Genomic DNA, 24911 nt, shown 5'->3' with positions numbered 1-24911 from the left:
CTGAAGATCAGAGAAAGAGATTAGAACTGTAGGTGGAAGTCAAGGTATATTTTACATGTTACTTAAAAACTAATATCCTGGGGCGCCTGGGTGGCTCAGTGGGTTAAGCCGCTGCCTTCGGCTCAGGTCATGATCTCAGGGTTCTGGGATCGAGTCCCACATCGGGCTCTCTGCTCAGCAGGGAGCCTGCTTCCCTCTCTCTCTCTCTGCCTGCCTCTCTGTCTACTGTGATCTCTCTCTCTGTCAAATAAATAAATAAAATATTTTTTTAAAAAAAAAGTTTAAAAAAAAAAACTAATATCCTGTACTTGTGAGTAGGTTGGAGTTTTTTTTTTCAGTTTAAGTAAAAACACAGAAAAAAAACTGAAAGAAACATGCCAGAACATTAATAATAGCTAATTATGGGTAATAAGAATATCTGTGATACTTATTCTTATTTGTAATTTTTCTAAATTTTTATTAAAAAAAAAAAAGACACCTGCTTTGTACAAAGAGGTATGCTGGGACTATAGTACACACCACAGACAAAGACATGCCCCTAAAGAGTTTACAGGCTAGTGAGCAGAAACATACTGCAAGGAGCCAAGGGTATGACAAGACTGATTTTAAGCATTAATTTCATTTAAGCAAAATGAGATATATCTTTCTCTTACATTTCCTCATGTCCCCTGTCCCAGTCAATAATTCCTTATTGAAAGTGAAAAAAGAAACCCTGTGAACATTTTTAAATACATCAGAGGAATAATTCAAAACTGGCCTGAAATCAATAAGGAAATAGAAAAGGCATCAGAAAACTAAGAGATTGCATTTGGAGAAAAATTTTGGAAAGCACCCTGTACTTAATTTTCCATGCAATATAAATTCTTCAGTACCTATATAGCTACTCGTTCCCTGAGTTGTAGTTTTTACTGAATGCTCATCAATGGAAAGAGGAAGAACGTATTTCCCTTAACCTAATGTTCAACTCACCAAAGAAGGATACCATCTGCAAGTGATTTGAAAAGGCTGCCATCACTGGGATTCATGGGTAGGAGATGCTTACAGTCAGGGTCATCCGCCAGGGCTTTGTTGATCCAGTTAACAAAAGCTACTTTTTCTTCCTCTGAAAAGAGAAAATCTTCATCAGCAAACCAAATTTCACAAAATTAACCACACTACAGAGACATACTTTTTAATTTCTGTTCAAAGATAATAAATGGTTATTATTAAAACTCTGCTAAAATATTACCAGGTTTAAGAGGGCGTAAGGATTTAAGGAGAAAGGGAAATTCGTTCCATTTTTTCATTCGATGTTTTAGGAGACAGTAAGGTACACAGCTTAAATGAGCACAGTAAGTATTCAATTTGATTCTAAAATCCTTACTAAAATATATTGCTTCTGAAAGCTAATCAATCAGAAGCCAACCATGAGAGGTCAGATCAGGCACACACACACCAGGATTTAAAAATACAAGCATCAGGAACGCCTGGGTGGCTCGGTGGGTTAAAGCCTCTGCCTTCGGCTCAGGTCATGATCTCAGGGTCCTGGGATTGAGCCCCGCATCAGGCTCTCTGCTCAGCGGGAAGCCTACTTCTCTTCCCCCCTCTCTCTGCCTGCCTCTCAGCCTACTTGTGATCTCTGTCTGTTAAATAAATTTTTTTTAAAAATCTTAAAAAAAAAAAAAAACAAAAAACAAGCATCAGATTTCCATAGCAGTAAATTCCACAACCCCTACCAAAATGTACAGAGTTGTGATTTGGGGCTTATAACAGAAATACAAATTTCAGTCAAGAGCTATCTGAATGAATGAAGCACCTCCATTTCTGTGGAATTTCTACTACAAGAAGACTGATACAAATCTAGATACCAGCTCTACTCTCAGCCACCTGCGTCCTCAACTTCTCAATACATGGTTTCCGGTGTGGATACATTGATCTTTAGGCCGAAAAAGTTGTTGAGCTAAGCAGTTGGGAAAATAGAAAGAAACTTAAAAGAAAAATGTTCTATGGCTTTATTATTACTCTGTAAATATTGAAATCATTTAACAAATAAATCTTCAAAGAAAATAATTCCTATTTCTATCACAGAGTAGCATATAGTGAGCCAACCTGCCCCAATTCCTAGAATTAAGTAATTTTCTAAGGGCATATTTGACAGGCGCTCCCAAAATGTAAGGCATCACATAGACACACACACACACACACACACACACACACACACACACACACAATATCAAAAAGACACATTTACTAATATTTATCTTTTGTACATATCATAATCTGCCTTTTTAACTTCTTGCTTCACCAAACATACCTACTCAGAGACTTAGAATCTAGGGATTTAAAGGTCACTAGGATATTGTACCTACCATCAAGGAATTCTTAGTGTAATGATAAAAAAAGATACACAAAGAAACCCAAAATAAGGGAAATAAACAGACCATAAGAGATATAAGCAGGGTTTTAGAGAATTTAAAGAACAAAAGAATCACTTGCAGTTGGGGGGTGGTCAAGAATAGGCTTTATGGAGAAGGTACAATTTGTTTGATTGTTTTTTAAGATTTTGTTTACTTATTCGAGAGAGTGGGGAGGGGCAGAGGGACAAGCAGACTCCCCACTGAGCAGGGAGGCCCAAGCAAGGCTGAATCCCAAGACCCTGAGATCATAACCTGAGCTAAAGGCAGACACTTAACCAACTGAGCCACCCAGCTGCCCTGAGAAGGTACAATCTGAATGACAGATTTTTTTTTTTTTTTGAATGACAGATTTTTAAGATGCGGAGAGAAAGGAAAAGATGTTCCAGGTATAGGAACCAGGAATGAGATAATATTTCACAACTGCTAGGATGGCCATAATAAACAAAAGGGACATAACAAGTGCTGATGAGAATATAAAGAATTAGGACTTTCAAACATTGCTAGTGGGGATGCAAAATTGTGCAACCGCTTTGAAAAACAGTTTGGCAGTTTTTAAAAATATTAAACACAGAGTTACCAAAAGCCCTATCAATTCTACTCCTAAGTATATACCTAAGATAAGTTAAAACCTATGTTCACACAAAAATGTATACCAAAGTGCTCATACAGCAGTATTAAGAATAGTCAAGACAACCCAAATGTCTATTAGCTGATGAAAGAATAAGCAAAATGTGATGCTATCCATAGAAGAAAACAGTGTACGGCAATAAAAAGAATGCAGTACAATATACGTTACAAGAGGTAATCCTTGCAAATGTTATGCCAGTGAGGGAGCCAGTCAAGTGAAAGGCCACTGCTCTATGATTTCATTTACAGGAAATTTCCACAAGAGGCAAATCTATAGAAATAGAAAGTAGATCACTGGTTGCCAGAGGCTGCGGGAAGGGAGAAATTGGGAGGGTCCGCTAATGAGCATGGTGTTTCTCTTTAGGGTAATGAAAGTATTCCAAAATTAGACAGTGGTGATGACCATACAACTCTGTGAATATACTAAAAACCACTGAACTGTACATTTTCAAAGGGTGAATTTCATGGCATCTCAATTATATCTCAAAAAAGCTGCTCTTTTTTAAAAAGCTATTAAATGGGGGCACCTGAGTGGCTCAGTGGGTTGAGCCTCTGCCTTCTGCTCAGGTCATGATCTTAGGGTCCTGGGATTGAGCCCCACAACAGGCTCTCTGCTCCGCGGGGAGCCCGCTTCTCCCTCTCTCTCTGCCTAACTCTCTGCTTACTTGTGATCTCTGTCTGTCAAATAAATAAATAAAATCTTTAAAAAAAAAAAAAAAGCTATTAAATGTTCCAAACCTCGTTCTAGATAATAGTTACATGGGTAAAAATTTACACATTTACATATTCATGTATTAAAAAGTCATCAAGCCACACACCTAAAAATAGTACACTTTATGTTCTTATTGTGTGCATCTTATACTCCAACAAATCAGTAAAAAAAGAAGAATCTATGGTGACAGACATCAGAAAAGTGGTCCCCTCTGGGAAGAAATAGTTATTGTTCAAGGCATGAAGGAGCAATTGAGGGTGATGAAATGTTTTCTCTTGATCTGGTGGCATCTACATGGATGTAGGTACAGGATGTTGACACATGTAAAAATTCCTTGAGCTGTACAGTTAAGAATTATAACACTTTGCTAAATGCATATTATATCTCAATAAAAAGATTTAAAAATTGAAGAAGACGTTTCATTAGAATGGGTAGGCAGAAATGGAGTTAAGGAGTGAACCCCTTTCAAAAAATGAAGGTAGCAGTTATAGTTCACTGCCTTTACCACACTTCTCTAGGGGGAAAAGGGTAGAAAAAACTTAAAATGGGTGGGAGAAGTGTGAGTATACTGTTACAGAAAAATCCAGTTGAAAGGAAGAGAATCAAGAGGATAATTAACAGATTCAGATCTCAAAGGAAAAGGGGGAAAAGGTTACAGTTAAATCAATAATTTAAAAAGCACAGTTCAGGGATGTCATGATTCCAGGGTTCTTGGATTGAGCCCCCTCTCGAGCTCCCTGCTCAGCGGGGAGTCTGCTTCTCTCTCTTTCCTTCTGCCCCTCCCCCTGCTTATTCTCCCTCTCTCTCTCTCCCTCTCTCAAACAAATAAAATCTTTTAAAATAAAATAAAAATCAAGTTCTACTTATTTTAATATAAGCAAAATGAACTTGACCAAAGCTTCTCAAACATCTTGACCACAAAAAGTAAAAAGTAAGCTTAACATGGTAAGACCTCTCATCTTAAGAGTTAAAGTGACTCTGGATTTCCCATTGGGCAACAATCCAATGATTCTATCAGATCTAGCAAATCAGATGCTGTGCTCTCTAGTCACCTAGTTGCTTGATAAAAGATGATTCAGGAATCTAAGCTCCTGGAAAACGTTAAGGGAGATGTCCTTGAAATAAACCTCTCCACAAATTCCTAGGTCGGGTCTAAAAGTATACCCAACTCACCAGTCAGGATGAAAAATCCATTCAGAGTTCATGAATGAACATATTCAATGCCGAAATATAAACAATTTTTATTTTGTTGTTTCTAATCTCCTTGTGCGCTGTGCCTGACACATGGTAGGAAATCACTGATTTCACTGATTCTACGATTTTTCATCCTGACACCTCTGAAATTGAAATGCATTTCAAATTTGATGGCACAGTATAGTTTAGTCTGATTTTCCCTCAGTGGTACATAAAACAACGGTATGAATTACAAATGAATGGCATCTTAGATTTGATGAAATATCACACTTAGTGAATGAATCAGTGACTGAAAGGTCAAATTTAGATTGGCAGGTTACCTGCGTAAGAATGCTGTGTGCCCTCACTGGAAATGGATGAGGTTCCTCCAATAGCAGTAATTCCTTCTTTCTTATTAATTATTTTGCGGAATGTCCTGCTGATGTGTTTGCTTTTTAACTCTTGTATCAGCTGGAATGGAATATAAGTAAAATTGAACCTTGACCAATCATAAAAAACCTTACAATGTGACGGATAATTATTTAGACTTCTTTATTTGGAATGACATCAAAAGAAATCCTAATCAGGTACTCTCACCCTTATGGGTTATGTACACAGATAGCTCTTGTGTCATTTTACCCAGAGTACAAAATGTACAAACATTTGCACCCCAAACACTAGAAGAAATTTTGTTATAATTAAGCTTAAGTTGAATACACTGAAATTATTCTCCTGTGCCTGCCACAACATTTTGTGGTGCCTTTTGAAAACTAAAGAATAACTTACTACGTGACAAAGATTTTTAATGCTTTAATGAGGATTATTTGCCTGTCTGAGCATTGCAAATGTATATATGTGTTAAAATCAGTAAGTCAGATATTGTAGGAAATAAGAGAGGCTTGGAGAAATACCCTCTTTCAATCACTCTCATGATTGGCTAGACTGAATTTAATCAGTACTCCAAGCAGCAGCCAGAGTGCATTTTTAAAATTTTGAATCTGATCATGTGACTTCACACTCCCTTCTTCCTACATCACTGGCTTCCTATTGCTCTTATGATAAAAATGAAAATCCTGCAAGACCCCGCATGACCTGACCCCAACTTACTTCCCTAGCTGCATTCCATACCCTTACCATCTTGCCCTATCCACACTCAGCATTTTTCCAAGTGCTTGAGAAGATCTACCATCTCTAAAGCCACACAGAGCCTCTACAATAGGCTGTCCCTTCCACTGGCCTCGCATCATTCAGTTCCCCCACTCAAACCCTTTGATCTGCTTAACATCTTTCTTCGGATCTCAGCTCAGTCTTCACAGCTTCCAGGACACGTTCCCTGAGTCCCTGGGTTCTCCAGCCTCACCACCAAGTTCTATTTCCATATGACACATACAGTCATGGTTGTGGTGCTGGAAGAAGTGACAGCCCTTACTCAGTGGGCAGGTGGCAAAGGCAATGTGGCCAAGTCATCCCTCTTAGCCAGTGAGCCTGAATACATGATATTCAATATTCAGTTCTACAACCTATTTTTCTTTTGTTGGTTGAGTCATGTATTATTTTTCAACCTGTTCATTTCCCTGAGCCTTGAGGTACTTTAATAATGAAACAATGCTATCACAGCTAGCACCAAAATTTACCTGGTGGCATTTGCTGAAACTGAAGGTCTAACTTATCAACAAGGAAATAGTCAGTTTCTAGGAAGTATAGCTCCCATACCTTAGCTATGTCAGTCACAAAAAAATATTCCATTTCTCAAGACCAAGTACTGAGACATTAAAACATTCTGTACACAGAGAGTCAATAAGCACTGAACTCAACTGTAGTTTTATTAGCACGTGAGCTATGACTGCCAAAACCTGACTTCCAAACCTTGAGAATAATTTTTCCCTTTCTTTTATGAATTATTTGTGGACACTGTTGTTGTTGTTACCATCACCATCATCATTATAAAGCAGTGCTTTTTTCTGGTCTCTGCAGCCGGATTTAACCAAAGAGAGTGATGACATTACTAAAATTCTGCTCAAAGCAAAAAGATCAATAAACCAGGAGAGGAAGGGATTACTTACTGACACAAACTCTTGAAAATTGATTTTGCCATCTTTGTTGTTGTCAGCAACTGCTAGAATTTTCTCCACAATCTCGCGCACCTTGTACCCAGGCAGAGGAAGGCTCGCTTCCTTAAACAGGTCCTGAAGTTCATAGTCACTAACATATCCACTGTTGTCAATATCTGTAAAGATAAATTATGAGCTGTCAACTATCACTTGCACTCTTCATCAGAGGTGTGCACCCTGCAGGCCTCGTGGGAGATTCACAGGCACGTAGAAACTTTCCAGTTTGTTCCACAAGTTGCAGTCACCTTTTCTCTTGTACCTGAACTGTACAAGGTAGTCTATGCACTTTATCAAAAATCTCATATTGAGATGGACTTTATCCACACAGATTTAGAACTCCATGAGTATTTTAAGTACATAGCATGAATGTTGCTCTGGCAGATGAAAAACTCGGGCTTAGCACATGACTAAATTTCAAAGAACTAAGCATGGACAAATCTCAGATACCTAGAAGAAACAGCAGCAACGGTCATGAGGGAACACCCACCCAAATTTTAACTTCTTCACAGAACTTATAAAATGGATCTGTAGGTCCAAGATTCTGTATAAAATATGTGCATCATGTTTGCGTTTTAAATACAATAAGGTATTTCTGTTATACATTTCACTTGATGGCAGTTCTGTTTCATTTGTCAATAATTCATTGCTTCTTCATTATGTATTTATGATACCATTATGTAGGCTGAATCATGTTTGATGTCAATTTGACATTAACTGTTCAAGAAATAATTTCACACCTGTATTTGGACTTTTGAAAATAGGTTTCCAGGCATTTTCATGTTATCACTGAGGTGCCCTTCCCTAGGTTTTCCCTGGAGATTAGATATCACTTCTTGACACAGAACAAAGGCAACACAAAATACTCCCGACCAGAGTTGGCAACAGAGCTCTGGATTGTTTGGTTAGTTGCCTGGATCCACCTTATTATATAGGCTTTCTTGACTCATCTGCTAATAGTTGCTTTGTTTCCTCTATTTCACTTTTTCCTCTCCATAAAAGAGCCATCCTCACTATAACTCACTTAATGATAAAGACAGAAACTTTTCTTTTAACCTCTTGTACACAAGTTTTAGAATTAACACTGTTTAGAACAATGGAAAGTTTCTCAACTAGAATCTACCAATAACTAAAATATTGCTATAACCTCAAAAGTCAGTTAGAAACCTTGATATTGCAATAATAATATTATTTTCTCTGAACTTAGAGCAAAATATCATTATTTAATACATCACAAGTTTAGAATTGTTTCCTATAATTCTGAAATAGGCAAATAAACTAGCTGGCTTACTTCTTTACCAGCACTATGGCATAGAGTATTTAAAACTAAACAAGATTAAAAAAATAAATAAATAAAATAAATAAGATTGAGGGGTGTCTGGGTGGCTCAGTTGGTTAAGTGTCCAAATCTTGATTTTGGCTCAGGTCATGATCTCTCGGTCATGAGACTGAGTCCTGCATCTGGCTCCTTGCTGGGCATGGAGCTTGCCTAAGATTTTCTCTCTCTCTCTTCCTCTGCCCATCTCCCCCACCCTCACAGGCAAGATTGAGGAAAAGCTGTTTACTTACTAACTGTCATGCTATACTAACAAGAATACTTAGGAGCTAGAGCTCTGAAGATGAATAAGTCTGTGTGCTTAAATCCTAGCTCCATCCCTATGGCCTCTGTGGTTTGGGTATGATGTGACAAAAAATAATAAATACCATTTAATAAGCACATATTCTGTGCCACGTGATTAAGAACTTATCTCACAAAATCCTATAACAACCTTGAGGTAGTTAATAATATAATTCTTATTTTAAAGATGAGGAAATCAAGGCTTAGGTTAAATTATCATAAAGATTATAGTTTAAAAAGAAACAAGACTTTCTTATAATTCAACAAAAATAACAAAAATAAGTAACTTGATTAAAAAGTGGGCAGAAGAAATAGACACTGAATAGGAATGAAGAGACATTTTTCCAAAGAAGTTATACAAATGTTCAATACACATATGAAAAGATGCTCAACGTCACAAAACATTAGGGAAATGTAAATCAAAACCACAATGAGATACTGCTTCACACTTTTGATGGCTATTACAAACAAAAAAATTTTTTTAACAGAAAATAATAAGTGTTGACAAGGATTTGAAGAAATCGAAACCCTTATGTACTACTGACAGGACTGTAAGATGTGAAGCCACCACAGAAAACAGCATGATGGTTCCTCGAAAGATTAAACTTATAATTACCATATTATCCAGCAATACCACTTCTATATACAAAAAATAACTGAAAGCAGAAATGTGAACAGATATTTGTATACTCATGTTCATAGCAACATTATTCACAATAGCAAAAAGGTAGAAACAACTCAGGTGTCCTTCGACAGATGAATGGATCAACCAAATGTAATGTAGACATAAAACAAAATGTTGTACAAGATGAGGAGTTGGTATTTAATGGGTTTGGAAAGATAAAAAAGTTCTAGAGATAGTGGTATGGTTGCATAATAACATGAATATATGTAATGTCACTGAACTGTATACTTAAAAGTTACTAAAACAGTAAGTTTTAGTTATGCTATTTTACCAAAATGTATAAAGAAAAAAAAGAACCAAAATGTATACCAAAATTTATACCAAAATGTATAAAGAAAAAAAAGAAGGCAAATATTTTAATCTGTCATCTCACCCTTGAGACCCAAAAAATATCCCATGTAGTAAGGTTGGATGGGCATGGTACTGAGTTAATAAGTAGCAATTTATCTTGTCAATAAAGCTAGTACATATTGTGCTAGTGTTAGCACTGCCCTCACATAGAGCAAATTATCTGGCTGTCAGATTTGTTCCATCAGTGAATTATTTATTCAAAATATCATTAAATAAATATTGCAGGATTATATGTCCATGAGTCATAAAGAGTAAAGCTAAACAAAGAAAACAGATTACTCATTCATCCATATTTCACTAAGACTTAGGTAGCACCTCTGTTCAAGCTACCAAACTGCACTATAAAATAACAGCAATAGCAATCTAGGAGATACATTTTTATTACTTCCTCTGTTTGAATGCACAAAATGAGCAGACCAGTCCAAAAACTGCCCAATTTTTGTCTTGAAAAGATTCTGGGCACTGCATACAATACTCTATAAAAATTTATTATTAGGGGCGCCAGAGTGGCTCAGGGGGTTAAAGCCTCTGCCTTCAGCTCAGGTCATGATCCCAGCGTTCTGGGATCGAGCCCCGCATCGGGCTCTCTGCTCCGCTGAGAGCCTGCTTCCTCCTCTCTCTCTGCCTGCCTCTCTGCCAAAAAAAAAATTATTATTAATAATAACCTTCTAGAAATCGTATCATATTAATGCAATGCTCTACTGACAAATACACCATCTTCAAAATAAAGAAAAGATCAGAATTAAGGCATTCACTGTGAGCCTAATTCAGGCACCATGTAGACTGTGTTTGGAAGGTTTGAGTTACTCTGGAGATGGCTGTGCAGGGAGAAGTGGGAGGGCCCAGGGATTTGTACAACTCACTTTACTTCACAGCAATGATCTGTAAGTTAAGTTATGAGGTCTTAACAGCTTTACTTTTTTGGGGGGGGTGGGGTGGTTAAGAGCTTTCTTTTTTAAGCTGAAATCTTTCTCTTTTTTTTTTTTTTTTTTTTTTTAGTTTTTTTATTTTAATAAACATATAATGTATTTTTATCCCCAGGGGTACAGGTCTGTGAATCGTCTGGTTTACACATTTCACAGCACTCATCATAGCCCATACCCTACCCAATGTCCATTTCCCCACCACCCTCTCCCGTCCCCCTTCCCCCCCGCAACCCTCAGTCTGTTTCTTGAGATTGAGTCTTTTATGGTTTGTCTCCCTCCCAATCCCATCTTTTCATTTTTTCTTTTCCTACCTCCCCCCAAACCCCCCCACCTTGCATCTCCACTTCCTCATATCAAAGAGATCATATGATAGTTATATTTCTCCGATTGACTTATTTCGCTAAGCATGATACCCTCTAGTTCCATCCACGTCGTCGCAAATGGCAAGATTTCATGTCTTTTGATGGCTGCATAGTATTCCATTGTGTATATATACCACATCTTCTTTATCCATTCATCTGTTGATGGACATCTAGGCGCTTTCCACAGTTTGGCTATTGTGGACATTGCTGCTATAAACATTCGGGTGCACGTGCCCCTTCGGAGCACCACGTTTGTATCTTTAGGATCTTTCTCTTTTTTTTTTATTGGTCTCTAAAATTCATTCTGTACTGCATTTCATCTACATGAATTTTAGTAGTTATTCACTAAGTTTGGAGAAATCTAGGCATGAGACCAACTGTGATCATTATATATCCTCTCTGGTCTACCATCTGACTGTTTCTCATGGATTGCTCTTCTGTACCAGAGAAGGAGCCTACTGTGGGAGGGGCAGGGGTGTCAGAGTTTCTATGTCCTTTCACTGTGCTCACCTTTCACTTGCATGCTTTTGCAGACTAGAGCAAAAGACAATATTTATATCCCTGTTTGCCACCGGTTTCCTAGGAACCAAGTGTGGAAGAATTGTAAACCAACAGAGTATGAGGGAATATTTTGGGAAGAAAAATACAAAGCCATCAGATGATAATGTCATAAAGACAAAACACTGAATGGCTTGAAAAAGTGAAAGAAGAAAAATAGGATATGCAGCCTTTAAAAACAACCCAAATGGTTTTTAAAATTATGCATGAGGAAGAATGAAATTATGACATATGACCTTTAAAAACAATATTCAGATTTTAAAATATTCTGCATGAAGTAAGAAAGTGTTATTGGTAGTGACAAACACATGAAGGCCAGAGTTCAGTTTATAAACAAGGAAGTGTTTCTATATTTTCTCTCTGTAATGAGGATATCATGTTAGGCATATTCAGTTACACTGTCATTCATTAACCTGGATTACCTTAGGCCAGGAAATTATCAAAGAATTCAAAGTCCAGTTCTCCTAGAAATTTAAGCCAGTCTTAGTTTGTCTTTCAGAAAGAAAGAAAGAATCCAGTGAAACCTAGATAGGAAAAAAAGGAGGGGGGAATAAAGCTAGGGGCAAATGAGTGGTAGTAAAACCAACAAAAGGTATTGTTCCGTTCCTGGAAGTCTGATATCAAGCAGAAGAGCAATGTCGTATTTAGTTTTTCTCAAGCATACCTATTTTATTAAATGCTTCTTGTAGCTCTTCCAGTTCCTCCCGTGAAATGACAGTGGTATTGTTTTCCATCTTTGGAGAAAAGACTACCTCCGGGTCCTTATATCTAGAAAAAGTAATGTTATAAAAAGAACATTAGCCCTTTCGAAAACTTTATCTGGGATACAGAGTACACAGGCAGTACGCTATCTAGAAAAAAACACCTGAGAGGTCTGGCTGACAAGGAACAAAAAGGAACAGACCCCCGGGAACACCGTTTCCCAGCATAGGTGGGCCAGACAGTAACAGAGTTAGTACGGGGAAGAAACACCTATCATTTACACCTTGTGCTTATACAGGGCATAGATATTTCTCAATAGCCTGTACAATTTTCATTTACATTTTGCCCCACTATTTCAGTAAATAAACATTTCAGGTTTGAGAGAAGTGTAGCATTTATAAATGTAAAGGAAGTGGTCAGAAAGTAAAATTTTAAGACATGACTAAAGTCCACAAAAAGAAGAAAGTAAGCATGTAATTTCTAATTTATGCATTAAAATTTTTCACTGATCATTTAAAGATCATAAAGATCATATTGTGTGAAGACTTTGAAGAGTATTATGGCTCATGTGTCATTTGTGATCTATATACCAACTTGCTTAGGAATTTTTGGTGTTCTTTCAAAATGACAGATTTCTGAATCTCACAGTTATTCTGGGGTCTGGTTTAATTAAATCTTTGGGTTTGAAAAAATATACTACTGCCCACTATCTAATTGTACTCTGTTTTAAAAAAAAATCTTAAGAGCTCAAGTAACAGAGCTGATGAAGGGGTAAAGGGAATTCATCTTACTCCCCAGATGCAGTTTCTTACATCTTAGCATTAAATAATAAAATTTTATTGACTTCTCACTTTTAGAATGTTTCACTATAGTTAAAACTATTTATAGGCATACTTACTTTGTGCTGAAAGAAATTAAACAGATCTTTTAGAATTTTTAAGCATAATTCCCTAGTTCTGCAAAATGCTAATTCTGTCACAGCTGGCTTTGAATCTGTGGTTTTGGTCATACTGCATATCCTTTCCCATATGCAAAACAGTTTCTACCCCTTGCCTCAAGTTTTATAAATAGTGATCCAAGGGGCACCTGGGTAGTGGTTCAGTTGCTTAAGTAACTGCTTTAGGTTCAGGTCATGATCCCGGGATCTCACTCTCACTTTTGCTCTCAAATAAGTCAGTAAAATCTTTAAAACAAAACAAAACAAAAAAAACCAACAGTGACCCAACCTTCCCAACTGCACTCCACAGAAAGGCTTGCAAATTAATAGTCCTCCTGTTCAATTCACATTTGAAAAGATAAATATACCTGGGGTTCTATTTTTTTTGCTCATACTTATTTGAATTTATGTGATTTGTTAATTACATAAACTCTTGTTATTTTCCCACAATTAGACAAAACTAGCACTTAAACTTATTGGAAAACCAATTACCCATACAATATGTTTCTTATTTTTAAAGCTTTATTTTTATAAGTAATGAAGTTGCTTCAAGTCCTTTGGTATTTAAATGAGAGAAATAGAAAAATATAGAGCTATCTTCAAGATACACTCTTAAGTGCTTGTTTCATCAGCACTGAAATTGGAATAATACAGAGAAAATTAGCATGGCTACTGTGCAAGGAACACAAAAATTCATGAAGTGTTCTGTATTTTTTTTGAAAGAAAGTTATACTTTTTTTTTTTTTTTTTAAGATTCTATTTATTTACTTGACACAGAGAGAAAGAGAGAACAAGCAGAGGGAGCAGCAGAGGCAGAGGGAGAAGCAGACTTCCGGCTGAGCAAGGAACCCGATGTGGGACTGGATCCAAGGACGCCGAGATCATGACCTTAGCTAAAGGCAGACACTTAACGGACTGGGCCACCCATGTGTCCCAATATATACTTTTCTTTTTAAAGATTTTATTTATTTGACAGAGAGAAAGATCACAAGTAGGCAGAGAGGCAGGTAGAGAGAGAGGAAGGGAAGCAGGCTCCCTACTGAGCAGAGAACTTGATGCAGGGCTAGATCCCAGGACCCTGAGATCATGACCTGAGCTGCAGGCAGAAGCTTAACCCACTGAGCCACCCAGGCGCCCCCAATATATACATTTTAAAAGAAATCTGCCTCCGTAAAATTTGTAAAGTTTTGGAGGAAAGAATTCTAGCTAGGTCAACCCATATTTATCAAGCACATAACTTGGCAGTCCTGAAACACTGTAGAATGCAGTTATTAGAATTCACTTTGTAATTTTAGGAATAAGGAAACCATCACTTAACCAGTGATCCCCCCAATGGGGCAGGTTATGTTGAGTTCTGTAAATAGATATACCTTCCCATAGATTTTGATGTGTACCATGTATTCCTTCAGTAATTCCAACACTGCTTTCCTCCTCTGCTTTCTTTTTTTTAGCCCATATAATTTAAAAAACTTTCTTTCACCAATTAAAGCCTTTTTTGGTCCTCTGTCCTAATCCTCGAGCGTATTCTAACATAACAAAATATATATTTAGAAACTTAAGGGAGTGTATTCTAAGGAAGAACTCAATTTAAATAAAATTTAATCCAATCTTTTATCCTCCCTCAAATTTCTAACCTCCCTGAACCTTTAAAAGCTTTAGCAGAATTAGTCTAAACAGCCGTTTCCAATTTACAGGATCTAGAACAGTTTCAGAGAAAAGGCATTAGGAACAGCCCTGAGACCAATAAGATTCTGATGCCTTTCAATCAACCGTAAATCTTCCAAATGTGAGGGACCAAAGCTGTTTACACGGGCACCTTTTGGCTTCCCAGCTATTCTGTTTTCTTTCCTCCCATTGTGGTCCTATCTCCATCACCTGATATTCTTGAGTTCTTGAGGTAGCTGCTGACCCAGCTGAGGCAGCTGGCCCCCTATTCTATCTTCCAAAATTCCCTTCTTCCCTTACTTCCCCTTTCTCTGGTAATACAAATATAATGGCAAATATTTACTGAGGGCTCTCAATGGGCCCACAGCTATGCTACCGTCCTCACACACAAGCTTACTATGCTGACTGGAACCAGCATTCTCTCTTAAATGTAAATTAGAGGGCTGCAGAGATTACTTACCTAAGGAAGGCAGACAAAAGAAGAGACTCAAAATCAAATCTGTTTCTAGTGCCTCCAAGCTCTTAAATTCTACATGTAAATTAACATCCCTATTCTCTCACTGCAAGCCTCACAGGTAGTTTTAAAAAAGAGATTGATGACTTAAGTCACACTTAAGTATGAGTAATGGCTAAATCCTTACAGTGCTCATCAAATTTATATTTTAAGGGCATACTTATATTTTATTTTTTTAAAGATTTATCTATTTATTTGAGAAGAAGAGAGAGTGCATGTGCGTGCAGAGGGAGAGGGGTAGAGAAAGAGTCTTAAACAGACTCCACACTGAGCACAGAGCCTGACAGGGGCCTTGATCTCACAATCATGAGATCACAACCTGAGCCAAAACCAAGAGTCCCATGCTTAACCGACTGTACCACCCAGCTGCCCCTAGAGCAAATTTTTATTTTAAAGCAAATGCCTGTTTTCTTTAGAATAATGGATGAATACATGATTATTTAATCAATAAAATATACACCATTAAATAAATGAACCACATCTGTTTCTTAAGAACACAGTCATTGCAGGGGCGCCTGAGTGGCTCAGTGGGTTAAGCCTCTGCCTTCGGCTCAGGTCATGATCTCAGAGTCCTGGGATCGAGCCCCACATCAGGCTCTTCGCTCCATGGAGAGCCTGCTTTCTCCTCTCTCTCTGCCTGCCTCTCTGCCTACTTGTGATCTCTGTCAAATAAATAAATAAAATCTTTAAAAAAAAAAAAGAACACAGTCATTGCAAAGTACTAGAAGCAAAGTACTAGAGGATACATAGAGTATATGTACCAATTATTGTAAATTATAAAAATACAAAATACTGAATTTGTTGTGTATGTTGCCAAATATAGGTGGTAAAACTTAAAAATATATGGGAATGACACACTAATTCAGAATATTGGTTGTCCTATGGAGAGGGAGGCAAGGGACACAGCTGAGGACTGAAGGTCAATCTATTACATTTTTAAAAGAAATTTAAAGCAATTATGGCAAAATTTTTAACATATGTTCAATCTAAGCATTAAGTATATGGATATTGGTTAAATTGTTCCTGTACTTCTCAGTATTTTTTGTTTTAAATGTTTCATAATATAATTGTTTAACTTTTAAACTCAGACAGTAAAAAATAGTATGTAAATAAAATAATAAAGATAGCACAAGAATATATTTGAACAGGAAAAAATTTCCCAAAGCCCCTCAGGATATGGGGAAAAAAAATTTTTTTAAGTACTTCATTACCAAACAATCAAATAGTTAATATTATTGTGGCAGAATAATTCACTGAAATATCAAATTGTGTTTATTTTCCACCTCCCCCCTTCCCAGTCCCGCTCCTCAACTAAGGCAATAACTACCTCTTGTCTTAGGAATGCTGGCAGCACAGAAAGCAAAACCAGCCTGGAATCTGTGGTTCCTTGAGTCCGTGGGTTGAAGTACAAACTTCCTTAGGATTTACTTAGACTGGGTGTGCTTCGAGTGGAGCAGCGGGAGGAGGACATCTCTGAGAAGCCACTAGATGAGGAAGAGAGAGAGAGAAAGAAATTACCCTGATGGGGAAGGATGAAAATCTGTGGATGCCATCAAGGAAGACTGTGGCCACAGGGGTGGCCAAGACAGGGACAGACAAGGTGCAGCAGAATCTCTGCGGAAGAGACGCATGGAGTAAGCAATGAAGCCATGGGCGTTTCCCAGATGGACCTGAGGACTAATGACCAAGGACAGAAAAGCTTCCTCCAAGCCTTTGCTCTGCTGAAGACCTCAGACAACAGAGCCTGAGCGGCAGATTCCAGGGACCTGAGAAAGACCTGACAGCTCAGGCAGGATGAGGCATCACAGTCAAAATAAATTTGCTTTAAAGAACATAGATAAGGGGCGCCTGGGTGGCTCAGTGGGTTAAAGCCTCTGCCTTCGGCTCCGGTCATGATCCCAGGGTCCTGGGATCGAGCCCTGCATCGGGCTCTCTGCTCAGAGGGGAGCCTGCTTCCCTTCCTCTCTCTCTCTGCCTGCCTCTCTGCTTACCTGTGCTCTCTGTCTGTCAAATAAATAAATGAAAACTTTAAAAAAATAGATAAATGTGGTATTTCTTTCATACCTGACTTTTATGGAAAAAACCTTGAGAGTGTTTCTCTGGAGAACTGCCTCGGATCAGAGGTCAGAGCACTGCAGTATCTCTGGGAGTAGTAACTCTACGGTATCCTGTATCCTCCTTCCCTTCTTCATCAACTGTTCTCTTATCTTCCACAACCCTACTCTTTTCCTATTATGTCCTACTCTCAGCTCCCCATTACAAGTTTAAAGATCACAAGGTCACTGGAATAAATCACTATGGGGAAAAACAAATAGCTAAGAAATATGAATTAATTAAAGGGTTTTCTTTTTGGTTTAAAGGAATCCTGGAGAATACTTTCATTTTTCTGTATTTTCAGCACTTTCTTCAACCACATTTCCTAACGGGGGGGGGGGCATCATTCATTTTCCAAAAAGCAAACACATTCATATTCCATATCAACCTGTTACTTTATCAAATTTTCTCTAGTTAACTGGAATGCCTACAGACTCTCTAATATATACGAACCAGGAGGCAACTGACTTTGTTAAATATCAGACTCCTACTCTACATGCCAGACTGACCCCTCTTCGGACGAAGCAAGCTATTAAACACGGGTATGATAAAACTCAGATTTCTCCTGAGCATCCTTCTGCAAAGTGAAGTCAGAGGGGAGCATGACCCCCCACCCGAATACCAATGTAAAAGCATGTGGTGAGTCAACAAGTATTCTGAATTCAGAAATGGGTTCAGACAAAAAAAAAAAAAAAAAAAAAGATTATTTAAAGGACTATAAAAGAATTAACTTTTTCAAGGAAAGACACTCATTGAAATGGAAGCTGTGAGCACCACAACTGATCTTCACTACTTAGTGTATGGGATTTGGTCACCCAAGCACAGAGGTTCAAATGTTACTTGATTTGTGCAACTGAATGAATGGATGTGAAGGGTTAGAGTTAGCTCACTGAGTGCTTAATCAGCATGTAGAAAAAAACTGGTCTTTTCTCACAAGACCTTACTCTAGACTTCTCTGCATTGATCCTGACTAACCCAAACAGTGCCAACTCTGTTTGGAAACCCCAGCACATAAAGCTGTGTTAAGTGCAAAAGTGATGAGGGATGGCCTAGGCAGAGGAGGACTGTGTGTAAAGCTTGCCTCCCACTCTGCTCAGCTCCACCCAGATGGGTGACTAGTGTATCCACCGTGCCTTTCAAGGGAACCTGGAAACATTCTGTGTTTCTCTAGAAACACTGCCATCAAATTAGCTCATTCTAAGAGCCAAAAGAAAACATTTGTCTCCCTCTCTCACTGTTTCTCTTTCAAATAAACAAATAAAACATTTTTTAAAAAAGAAGGGGGGGGTGCCTGGGTAGTTCAGTCGGTTGAGCGTCTGCCTTCAGCTCAGATTGTGATCCCAGGGTCATGGGATGGAGCCCCGCATTGGGGTCCCTGCTTAGCAGGGAGCCTGCTTCTCCCACTCCCTTTGCCTGTGTTCCCTCTCTCACTGCCTCTCTGTCAAATAAATAAATAAAATCTTTTAAAAAAGAAAGAAGAAAGAAAACATTTTGTCTCCTAACGTGTCAAAACCCAACCGGAGTTAGCACCACTCACCACATCCCTGATGCCAGTGAGGGATATTTCCAAGTGATGGCTACTCTGAGAGAAGAGGAGCCAGCAGGTCAGGAGACCATTAATCACAGATTCCTACCTAAGGTAACTGGATCTGCCCATTATCCCAGGATCTTTTCCTTCTCACTTATTATTTATATCCCATCTACTCTCCCACTCTCCCACCCCCCATTTTAGGACCTCTCTGGCTCTCTCAGAAAATTCAACACACCAACACACCATCAACACACACAACATCTCTCTATGTTATATACAGAATTGCTATCCTATAGTTTTATAACATTATCAATACTTCAAGTATCATTTCCCGAACATGTTTTGTTTTCTTCTCCAGTAACTATTTCCCTTCTTCTGATAACAGCACCAACTTTAGTTTTGGGGTTCCACTCATTCCATATAATCCATGCATAACATTTGAGTGAACCTCCAGTTCCAAGTCAATCAGCACATCATATTCTCCAGCCAAAGGGATTTGGTTTAGCAATAGGCATACAAGCCAGCTGGAGCCAGTGAGACATAAGAAAGCTTTTGTGGATCCCCCTCTCTCTCTGCCTGACTCTGCCTACTTGTGATCTCTCTGTCAAGTAAATAAATAAATAAAAGAAAGCTTTTGTGGAACTTTCTGAAATGAGAGTCCCACAAACTCCCGTGGATCAGTTTTTCATGAAGAAGTAGAGACCAGAGCAACTGCGTGCATCTTGCCTCCAGGAGGGGAGGACCTGGGGGCTAAGAATGAAGCCAAAACCAGCACAGCAGAAAGCAGAGCCAGTGAATGAAAAGAAAACGTGACCGGCAGGGCTGAATGCAAAATCTCACTGTGCTAAAAACCCTGATAATTTTAGTTACTTGAAACACATTCTTTAAAAGCCAGTTAAACTGGGTTTCTGTTGCTTGCAACAAAGAGTCAAAACTGATATATAGACACAGTTTACAAAAAGAAAATAAAAGGGGGGGTCAATCCTCAAATGATAGAAAATATTTGAACTTTCTGATTTGGGAAAGAAATTTAATCATATTTTCTAAGTTTACATCTAAATAAGTGTACTTTTTGTCATAATTTTTTTAGGTTTTTGGGGGGGCAGAGAGGGAGAGAGAATCTTAAGCAAGCTCCATACCCAGCGCAGAACTCAATGCGGGGCTCAATCTCACGATTCTGAGATCATGACCTGAGCTGAAATCTAGAGTTGGATGCTTAACTGACTGAACCACCCAGGCCCCATTTTTAGTTTTTTTTTTTTTTTTAATCTGAGTATGGTTGACACACAATGTTACGTTAGTTTCCGATGTACAATATCATGACTCAACATCTCTATATGTTATGCTGTGCTCACCATAAGTTTAGCTACCATCTGTCACCATACAGTGCTATAACAATATCATTGATTTTTGTTCTAATTTGTATTTTACCTCCACCACCACCACACGTAATCCCAGAAATTCAGTGCATCAGTGAAGTATAGAAGTCCACTTATGGTTGCTCCCACAGCACGGAAGACTATATTCCTAGCCTAAAGGCCTCTGGACTTACGGCTTCTTTGTCCCTTTTTTCCCTTCTCTATATCCGGAAAGATCCTTCCTATTTCTCCTAACTCGTTTCTTGTTAAAGATAACAAACTGTTATAGTAATATATTATGAGGAATTGCAGGTCTTTCTGTTGTGAGGCAGGACAGGCAATCTAGCTGCAATAATAAATATTCAAGGGCAACAAATCGTTACAATCAGGAAATTACTAATGCATTGCACATAGGAAAAAAAAAGAAAGAAATGTACCTAATACATGACAGTAAAAATAAAAGTAAAAAGAAAGAAATGTACCTAATACATGACAGTAAAAATAAGACACCCAAGATATTTGTAGCTTCACCCAGTTGCTCACAAAACAGGGTTCCCCAAGTATCAAAGTTCCTATAAGTTAGTTCAATTTTCAAAGGGGTGCTTGACCTAGACCTCCACGGGACCTATTGCTGCGTGGAACAATACTGTGCTTCCAAAGTACAAAGGGAATAAGAAAGATGTATGGCAGACAGGAATTCAGGAATGAATGAGGCTAAAAAACAAAACACACACACACACAAAAACCTCCCTATCTAGTCTTTTTAAAAAATATTTATTTAGTTATTTTTAAGTAATCTTTATATGCAGTATGGGCTCAAACACATGAGATCAAGAGTTTCATGCTTTTCCGACTGCACCAGCCAGGCACCCCTGATCTAGTCTTTAACAGCATTTTTATACATGATTAGATATCCATTGCAGATATGGCTTCTCAAAGAAATTGGCCTGAAATAAACTTTAAGTAGGAATATTAGAAACAACAGGTTTATCAAATCTATTTGCCACTATTATTATTGTTTTGGCTTTCCAGTTCACACTATTTCCAAGAGATGTCACCATATTGCTATACAAAATTATACAAGCTGCTTAATTATTTTCTATTTTTAAATTAAAGAGGAAGAAAACATTCTAAAAGATAATGTACTCCATAATTAAATTTTCTTTTGTTGTTGTTGTCATTGTTGTTATTCCTTTAAACTAGACTTTAATCTCCTTCATCAGATTATAGCCTCAATATTTTTTAGCTATAAACCTATTCGTCTAGACTCTAATCCTTCCCTGTTAACAATTCTTCTTTCCCACTTTACCCTTAGAAAGACGTTCTCTTTCTTCCAAGCCCTCTTCCTGACTGTCCCTTAACTCTCCTTCATGTCATTTCCTGTCCTGAGAAACTCCATTCTTCCACATCTAATTCTTCACATGCCCTCCAAGCGGAGCTCAAATTCCACCATGAATTTCCCCACTGGCCGCATTTTGTCTCAGCACATGTTTACTGAGAACATCTAAGGCACTAGGTGTTGTTCCAAGTGTTGGAGGCAATCAAATGGTGACTAACACACAGCATTGGCTCTCAAAGAATTTATAATCTAGTAAGGGAATCAATAAACCACAGAGGACAGTAATGACAAACACATGAGACTCCCTTACCCATTATAAATGCCACTTACTAATCCCAGTTCTTTCCAAAAAGGCCTTGAGTTGCCTCTAGGTCCACTTTCCAACATGGCCTGATATAGCCCCTACTGAAAAGTCAGTCCTCCAAATGAACTAGGATGCCACCTCTAGAATTATTATGCAAGCTAGAATGAAATCAATAGGAAAGGAAGAATCTTCCAACTGCTTCCAGTCTTCCAAGAAGACTTTCAGAGGAGGTACTGTTTGAGCTGGGCTTTGAAAAATGAATAGTCAGAGAAAGATGCAAATCCCAGTTAAGGGAGAAAATTCTTAGTAGTCTCCCCAGAGAACACTCACTCTGAAAAAATGGAGTTGTTGTCTAAGTGTCAATATTGAATAACAGTACCTTATCTAATTTTTAAGTTTTTTGAGAGCAATGGAATATCTTCTATTTCTTCTGTAATTAAAAATATTACAGTGAGGGTGCCTGGGTGGCTCAGGTCATGATCCTGGAGTCCCAGGACTGAGTCCCACATCGGGCTCCCTGCTCAGCGGGGAGTATTTCTCCCTCTGCTCCTCCATCTCATACTCTCTCTAACACTCTCTCTCTCATTCTTTCAAATAAACAGAACCTTTAAAAAAATATTACAGTGATAAGATGATGCAATACAACATAAATACTCAAAAACCACTTTTAATCTCTTGGTGACAATGATGGTGAGTAATCTTATTCAAAAGATGTCACTCCTCTGAAAGCCTTTTTAAAAAATAACTGTTTAATATCTTCAGTAACTGTTTCTAAGTCCTTCCACGAAAGAGCATTACAGTTCTTCAGTTTATTGCAAATATAGCTTTCTTTTATATATATATCTTTCTTTTTTTAAAATCAGCCCTAATGTTGAACTTATAATACAAATTTTCAGCTATTAGCACTATACTATAAAGCACAATGAAAAGTATCTTCTTTAAATAAAATGAGTTTGTCTTTTTGCCTACTGGGAATTTCAACTTCTGACATGAAAAGTAACCCCTGCCATTTCCAAAGATGCCTGCATGCTACACCTCCTATTGGGAGCAGGCCAGTGCTGGCCAGCCTACAGACTCTTCCTTTTTCCATTCAACTAGGTCAACAGTTCACTCCTTATGCACCTCAGAAAACAAGCGATCTTCTCACTGTAAGCCATACTCGCTAAAAAGGAATTTTCTATTAGTTCCAAGACTCATAACTTCATCTGTATCCTCTTACCTACTGACAATGGACACATTTAATCTGCCTACTTGGTATTTGTGCCAGTTAAGGTATTTTCACTGTAAACGACAAAAACTGATTCTGGCAAAATGTGCCAAAAAAGGAACACACTGGAACATGCTGGTTCAAAAAGTCAGGGAGGGCTGAACAAGCAGGCTCTGGAAGGACAGGAGCCAGGCAGTTTTAAGGAGCTCCACAGTGGAAACTTTCAGAGCTTTTAGAGCTGTCTCCAGGTGCCTCAACCACCACCAGTTGCAGATGACAGTCTAATCCCCAGGACATCAGTCTGATTGGCAGAGCTCAGGCCACATGCCCAACCCTGTAGTTAGGGGATACCAAGAAGACCTAGAGCCACAAAGAACTCTTTGGCTTGGGTTCATTTGCCTTCTGCACAATCTCTGTATTTCCAAGAGGCAAAAACCAAGGTTTAAATCTGACTCCTAAGCAAATGCAAGCATGCCATTCTAATAGTTTTCTCCTGAACTGAACTCATCCCACCCAATTAAGAACACCTGAGTGTCATATAAACAGGACTCCTAAAACCTCTGCCAAACTCTCTATCCAAAGAAATCACAAAACACAACACTCATACACAACAGCAGTCCAAAAAGGCAAGGGAGACTTCCCTTATCTCTCTGACAATAATAAACATTCATGGGTGCTCACCATAGGCCAAGCACTGTTCTAAGTAGTACATAAACTGTCTCAATCTACACAGAAACTTCCTGAGGTTGGTAATATTACAACTCCTATTTCACAGTAAAGCAATTGAGGCCCAAGTCTTCACAATAAGTGGCAGAGCTGGGATCCATGCCAGGAAGTTTTCCAAGTCCAGACCCTAATTATACTTCATAGCGGTGGTCCCCATACATTCCCCTCTACCCCTACATCTAATGTTAAACACCCAGTGACGACTTCCTATTAGAAGCTGCCCAGAACCTGACTTTCTGGCATACAGTTAGCGTGAAGTGTGGACAGTTTTAAAGAGGGTCTGAGACAGATTAGTTAATAAAGAGAGTCAGAGTTGGTTTTTGCAGGTTGTAAAATAAAGTGTCTCAGAGTTTCAACTTCTGAAAACACCATTTTAATTTATCTATGTGCAATCTGTTTTACTGGAAATGCAGGGAATACATGGAAGGATTTAAATGAGCTTTGTGAGAATTATATGAATTCTTTTACATTACCTTTTTTTCTGTCTCTACAAAAGTACCTTACTCTGACTTTCTATGTATTAGTCACTGGAAATTATACACGAGGGAGACTCCCAGACTGTAACTGCCTATATTGCCAAATATTTCATTCAGAATAAATACCTCAACACAAATGCCAAAGAGCTATCAGAGAACAGGAAGCTGAGTCACTTCCAAGGGCTCTGGAATAATCCAGGCATTACTTTCTAGTTTATAATCCTTTCCCCCCATCTCCACCCAAGAATTTCCATGTAAATGATTCACAGCAACACAGACGTTCTTGTCCAACTTGCGTCCAAGTAAGCAGATGAGTCCTATCCAGGGTGTTTCCAGGTTGGGGTTTGAACTTTACCCTCCAAAGCACATGTTGGTTTAAATTTGAAATGTTTCACTTTGTACATAAATTAAAACTGTTTTCAGGAGTTGAAACCCTGAGGCACTTTGTTTTACAACCTGTAGAAACCAACTCTGACCCTCTTTATTAACTGACAAAGGAAGAAGGAATTACCACATATGTGTGTGTGTATGTTTTCAATGAC

General features: G+C 38.2%; 1 protein-coding gene across 1 annotated transcript in view; it reads right to left on the bottom strand.

Moving 5' to 3' along the window:
- The window catches only part of PLS1 (plastin 1), a 73867-nt gene that overhangs the window by 41964 nt on the left and 6992 nt on the right, over positions 1–24911 (bottom strand). The window contains exons 2-5 of the mRNA XM_080822659.1: positions 12181–12284; positions 6972–7135; positions 5250–5379; positions 970–1102 (exon numbers count right to left, since the gene is read on the bottom strand). Of these exons, the coding sequence (XP_080678785.1) occupies positions 970–1102; positions 5250–5379; positions 6972–7135; positions 12181–12284 (531 nt within the window). The remainder of the gene's footprint in view (positions 1–969; positions 1103–5249; positions 5380–6971; positions 7136–12180; positions 12285–24911) is intronic.

This window comes from Martes martes (genome assembly GCF_963455335.1).
Source record: "Martes martes genome assembly, chromosome: 1".
NCBI lineage: Eukaryota > Metazoa > Chordata > Mammalia > Carnivora > Mustelidae > Martes > Martes martes.
This window is presented reverse-complemented; position numbering and strand designations above follow the sequence as displayed.